The 6,318-nt window shown below is 55.2% G+C and overlaps 1 protein-coding gene across 1 annotated transcript; it reads right to left on the minus strand.

Annotated features, from left to right (window-relative positions):
* Nucleotides 1-3,611: 3,611 nt before the first annotated feature.
* Nucleotides 3,612-5,375, minus strand: LOC120846647. Its single transcript, XM_040218487.2, has one exon. It carries the CDS (start codon nucleotides 5,373-5,375, stop codon nucleotides 3,612-3,614), a length of 1,764 nt encoding a protein of 587 aa, XP_040074421.2.
* Between the last annotated feature and the right edge of the window lie 943 nt (nucleotides 5,376-6,318).

Here is a 6,318-nt window from a genome sequence, read left to right on the forward strand (position 1 = left end):
TGTAATTTCCTTACAAAATAATGGTCACTGATTACTTTAATTGCTCACTACTTTTTGCATATATGAAAATATTACAGAAACTGGAGCAATATGAGCAGGCAATTCACCAGCATAAAGATAGCAGAGAGTAAATGTCTTTATAATGAGAAAGCGATGAGGAGGAGTCCTTAGTCCAAGACGCCTTGAGCTTTCCCTACTTCCACAGCCCTCGACACGAACATAAGCCAGTCATCGAGGTTAAAACTAATCAGTGCAGTTCAAAAAAAAAAGCATCGCAATAACAAAAGTACGAAAAACAAACATCAAAAGGACAACGCCGAATAAGCGTTGTCCTCTTGATCTCCTGGTGAAGGAAAACGCTCCTACTGAGATTCAAACCGCTAGCTTTGTCTGAAGGATTCCAGGGATCATTTCGGTCGCCGTAAGCTAGCGGGATGGCGGGTGTGTTTGCAGCGCTCGCTTCCTTGTCAGCTTACAATAGAACGGAGTGCAGCTATATTGTTTTTATAAAATGACATATTTTATTTTTACAAGAACTATACCATATTCCGGGCGTATAAAAAATAAAAAGTAGTGGTGCGTAACATTTTTGAAAACGTTAAAATGGTTTATATTTTTTATAAGTTTACGGGAAAAATAACATGAAAATTATTTCTAACCTAACGAGTAAAGTAATCCGTTACATTTCAGCAAAAGGAATTTGTAACGGTAATCCATTACATTTGAGGTTCGATAAAATGTAATTGCCATCCATTACATTTTTCGAGTAACGGGCACAAGTCTGCTGGTATCGATCAGCACGATTTGTGCTGAAGTACCTTTTTAGGGCTGTTTAACTGATTGAGCGATATCGGAGGTGTATGCATGACTTGTTTCTCGCCCTGGGTCGAGCTTGTTCTCTGCTGGACTCAACGATACGAATGAGTTTCTTGGTCCATGTGTTGCATCGCTGCCGCATATATTTTAAAAAGATGTTTTGCCTAAATCATTCATTGGTTCGTTGTGCAAGTTCGTTTAGAGTTGGCGTTTTAAGTTTCATTTTCTAAGACTTACTTTGGCGGCAGTACTTGCCAAGCTCATTCACAAAAATGTACACCAAATTGCCGACCCGCTTAATATCGGAGAAAGCATTGAAATGAAAGAATCCACTTGTAAAATTATGACTGATTAGAAAAGTTTCCGGAGAAACCAGGCAAGTTCTGACGGCCCGCTTGGAATTAGATAAAACTAACTATAAAAACGACCTCTCTACGAAAAGACAGTAAGGACGAACATGCAGTTTAAGAAACAAGCTTTTGTTCAGCGATAGCTTTTATGAGCTCCTCTCACCACAGGAAATGTCCGGTGTTGATGTTGTAGTTGCTGATGATGTCGTTGATGCTGTAGATGTTGACGCTGTAGTTTGCGTAAAAAAGCGTAGGTTGTCCGTTGTCGATGCTTCGAAACCCTTGAAAAAATTCGCCCGCCGCCAATGGCCAACTTTCTGGGACATTTCCTGGAATAAAATGTTTTTTGAAGGAAATATAAAAGGTATGTTTTCTTTGCGTTCCATGATACCCAGGTAATTACGGTCCTCGGAAACATTACACTATTTTTGTCAAGAAACGAACAATTTTGTAAATGCGCCCTGTCGGTTTTAAAGCAAAAACAAATTTCTATAAAACTTATACGCGTCCAAAAGTTTAATTACTGCTTATTTATATTTTGGGACTGTCATCTAAACTATTGCCGGGGAACATTGCGATGTTTTTGTTGTTCAGTTGAAATTCTCATTTTAGCGCATGCGCCGAGGCGTTGATGTCCCAGAAAGCTGGGGATACGCGGGAATCGAACTTAAGTCCGCTGCGTGCGACTCACAGGTGTGCCACTGACCTACAACATAATCACCTTTCTTATACATAGGGTTTTTGTATTACGCGACGCCCACTGCGCGCGATTTCAGGAAAAATATAAACAAGTAGCCGATCACGAAATGCCGCCGTAGCACATGTCAATGCCAAAAGGTCGTGCCAGAGACGCGCTTTCAAGCGCTCTGGTAAATGAAAAACAAAAGGCGTTCGCAACAAACTTCTCAGATGTCCATTTCGTTCCGAACGCTTTTGTTTATGTGCTCCATCGCAGCGTTCTCAGATTCATCAGTTAGCAAGCTCCATGGAAGAGCGGCGTTCGAAATCGATTATTTTCTGTTGCCTGCATGCGAGCAGGTGAAAGTGAAACGGAATATAGCGTTCCTGGCGTCGCCGCCTCCATATATGGACAGCGAATAACGAACATTTTCGAACGCCACTCTTTTGGCGCCGACTTTTGCGCAAACATATTTACCACAAAAAGAAACCAAAAAAAAAAACGATAGAATTTGTTTTTACCGAAGGTAATCTGCGTCCAACGTTCCGCCTATTCTTCAGATTCTGTAAACGTTACTAAACGTTACTAAAACACTAAAACAACATGGGACGCTGGCGTCCACCGAGACCGAGCTAAATTAGGGTGCCTACATGTCTGTCTGTCTCAGAGTGAAGACATCCATTATTTCCCTGAATGTGCCAGCGCGTGGCCGCTCTGGCGCACTCGGTGCTTGACTTGGGCGGTAAAATGGCGCCTATGCATTAGCCAAAGCTACGCGCTCGAGCTGAGTGACAACGGATTGCGCGCTCTTTGAAATGCATAAAAAAACGATTGGGCGGAAAAATGGCTGAGATGTCAAAAAATTGGGTTGTGTGTATGTTTATAAAGGCTAAAACTTGCTCTGCCTCAACGGGCGACGAGTCTCCCAGCTGCAGATGAGCAATTTAGCCAGGGCAGTAGAACCGCTAGCCTGGGGTCTTTAACGTGCCCCACGCAGTAGTGATACACGTTCGCACGCCGGTACGATGCTCATCCAGATCGAAACGGGCAGGGGTGGGGATTGAACCCAGGACCACTCAAGCAAAAGCGCGCGTGTGTATGAAGGCACTCTAAGCTAAATTAGACTTCCTGTAAAGGCTCCCTACGGGAGCCAGAGTTGCGCGTCTGTTTTCCACTTGCCGCCGCGCCGCTATTCGCCGAGATCCGATCACGTGAGCAGCCGGATCAAGTGTAGTGCAGGAAAGAAGACGTCGCGCGCGCCCCGGCGTACGTTCCCCTGCTTTTCTTCTTCTTCTTCTAAGCGTTGTGAAAGATGGTGGGGGGGGGGGGAGGAGAGGGCCAATAGTGGTTGCGCACCGGGCGCTTGGTCACTGGCTCTCGGGGGGAGGGGGGTGTGAGGAGAAAGGTTGGGGGTGGAGGGGGGAGATAGAAATAGATTTGTAGAAGGGGACGGGGGGCGGGCATGTCGGAGTACGCGCGAGGGGGGATTAATTTAGTTGCATCGAATACCGGGTGGCCGGGGATGGGGGGCGGGGGGAGTTGGGGGTCCAGCGCTGGAGGCTGGCACGGCGCGGTGTCCGGCGATCAAGCAATCGTCCGGGGCGACCACGTCGTGTGGTGGGAGGTCCCACTCTAGTCCATCCGCGCCGGAGTCCGGGCGCGTTCGTCGAGCACGCGGCAGGTGCGCGCCAAAGCGAGCGTCCAGGGCACGACTGAGCACAGCCGTCAGGGCCCCGCTCCGCAGTTGGCGGGCGCCAGGAGGAAGTTCAGAGGGACCGCAGGAGCCCGGTTTCTTCCAGAAAGGTCAGTAGGGCCCTGAGCGCGCGGTCTTTGCCGCGCCGGTCGCCCCTGGGTCTCAGTATTTGTTCTGTGGTGTTGCAGGGCAGCCCCAGTGCGGCGAGGGATGTTGTCATGGCCGCCCGGGCGTCAGCGTGTGCCGGGCAGGTCAGGAGGAGGTGGTCGAGATCCGACCATTCTCCGCAGGTCGGGCATTCCGGGTCGGCCTCGTTGCGCAGGAGATGCATCCGTGCCGGCGTCAGGGCGCACCCCGTCCGGATCCTGTGGACGACTGCGGCGGCTGGACGGCCCGTGCCCCGAGGGGGCTTCGCCGGTCGGTCCCCGGCCGCGTACCGCTCGTCCGGGTGGTTTGCGGCGGCCTCCCGTGCGATAAGAAGCTTGGCGTCGGCGAAGGGGCCCACGTCCGACGTCCGGAACTCGGCGGCGTCATGGACCCGGTCCGCCAGGGCGTCCGCGCGCTCGTTGCCAGGAATCCCGCAGTGGCTCGGGACCCACTGGAACGCCAAGCGGTGGCCGAGGCCGCCGAGAAGCAGAGCCTCACCAGCGATCTCCCGAGCGAGGGGGCACGCCCCCTCGAGCCCGTACAGCTGAGACAGGGCCGCCTGGGAGTCGGAGAGCAGCAGCCAGCTGTCCGGGCGTCGGCTCTTGTAGTGGATCAGGCGCAGCGCCAGAAGGATCGCCGCCAGCTCCGTGGTGGTGCTGGTGGCGTGGAAGGCGAACCGTTCGCCCACGCCCAGGTCTGCCCTCTCCACAAAGACAGCCGCCGTCGACGAGCCGTCGCTGGGCCGCACGGAGCCGTCGGTGTACACCCTTGCCCAGCCGGGGTGGTGCCGCTCGATGTGGTCCTCCGTCAGCTGTTTGGCCACGACGTCGGCCGTCCTCCGTCGAGGGCCCATCCCGTCGACTCGGAGGTGGACAGTCAGTGGATGGGGGTCGGAGTGCAATGGTGGGAGGGGAGTGATCGCCGGTGCAGGGCCTGCGACGTCCCCCAAAACGCACAGAAGCTGCCCCAAGCGCGACTCGGGCCTCTCCGCAATGCGAGCCAGCAGCGGTGCCGCGGACTCGCAGGTGGAAATGCGGATGAGGTGCCCAAGTGCGCGCTTTTGGAGATGGTTGCTGACGGTGTTGGCTCCAGCTTCCGTGTACGTCGGGATGGACGCCGCCGACCTGGATATGCCGAGGCAGATCCTAAGTGCGATCCGGTGGACTGTCTCGAGGTTTGCTGCCTGTGAGGTGTTGAGGCTGAGCAGCGGCAGCGCGTAGAGCGCCACCGACAGCACCAGTCCCTGATGTAGTTGGAGCATCATGTTCTGGGATGCCCCCCAAGTGCTGCCGGCGAGCGACCGCAGGGTGTTCATGCGGCGCCGCATTCTTTGGACTACGCTCGCCACCGCTGCCCCCCACGTCAGCCTCCTGTCCAGGACAAGGCCCAGGTATGTGACCTTCTGCTCGTGGATGATCGGTTGCCCCTCGATGAGCAGTGTCGGTCGGAATGAGGCCGAACGCGGGGCGTAGATGAGCGCCCGAGTTTTTCCGCCCGACACAGTGAGTCCGAGCTGCCTGAGATGATAGATGACGTTGTTCAGCGCCCTTTGAAGCTCGGCCACAGCCCTCCATCTTTCTCGGCCGCCCTGTCCGGTCACCCACAACGCGACGTCGTCCGCGTAGACAGCGACGTTGACGGGGTATCGCGCCGCGCCCCCCGCACGGGCTGCCGCCGGGACAGATGACATCCCGGCCGAGAAGAGGAGAAGGCTGATCACGCTGCCCTGCGGGACTCCGCGCGTGAGGTGCCGCGGTGAGCTCTTGTCCTTGCCCACCTTGACGGTCACCGTGCGGCCGCCGAGGAACGCCTGGACGAATCCCAGCGGCCGCCCGGTGACCCCGAGCCTCCGCAGGGCGTCGATGATCGGAGCGTGTGGCAGCGCATCAAAGGCCTGGCGTATGTCGAGTAGGACCAGTGCCGCGGAGTGTCCCCTCGCCTTGGCCTCTTCGAGCGAGCTGACGAGGTCCCCGATGGAGTCCGCCGTGCAGCGCTTGGTCCGGAACCCCGAGAAGCATTCAGGCAAGGCCCCTGCCGCCTCAAGGTGGTAGTTGAGGCGGCGCAGGACCATTCTCTCCATTGTCTTTCCGAGGCATGACGTCAGAGAGATGGGCCTGTATGAGCTTGGGTTGTTGGGGTCCTTGCCTTGCTTGGGGATGGGGACTGCCACAGCCTCCCTCCACTCGCTGGGGAGCCTGGCCGTTCGCCAGATGTTGTTGAAGAAGGCCAGGAGCTGTGGCAGGGTCCCCTCGTCCAGGTTCCGGAGGGCTTGGGCGGTGATCCCATCGGGGCCTGGTGCTGTGCGTCGGCGCGGGGCGGACTGCAGCGCGTGCCGCAGCTCGTGCAGTTTGAAGTCCGCGTCGGGGGCCTGCATGGCGGGGGCCGTCGGGGCCTCAAACATCCACCACATTTTTGAGCGCGCCGCGCGCCTCGAACGCACGGCGCCGCTATTCGCTGAATTCAGAGACGTGAGGAGCAGACTCCGCACGCCGTGCAGGAAAGCCGGCGCCCCGGGAGGTGAACGCGCAAATCTGACTCCCGTAGGGAGCCTATACAGGAACTCTAAGCTAAATCAGAGCCGAGCTAAATAGGATAACAGCGCTACCCTTTAGCGACGAGATGAAACATGAAAG

Source organism: Ixodes scapularis, unplaced genomic scaffold (genome assembly GCF_016920785.2).
Source record: "Ixodes scapularis isolate PalLabHiFi unplaced genomic scaffold, ASM1692078v2 PGA_scaffold7__128_contigs__length_106722199, whole genome shotgun sequence".
Classification (NCBI taxonomy): domain Eukaryota; kingdom Metazoa; phylum Arthropoda; class Arachnida; order Ixodida; family Ixodidae; genus Ixodes; species Ixodes scapularis.

Coding starts and splice junctions, on each gene's coding strand:
- LOC120846647 (XM_040218487.2), bottom strand. CDS start 5,375: ATGTCATCTGTCCCGGCGGCAGCCCGTGCGGGGGGCGCGGCGCGATAC.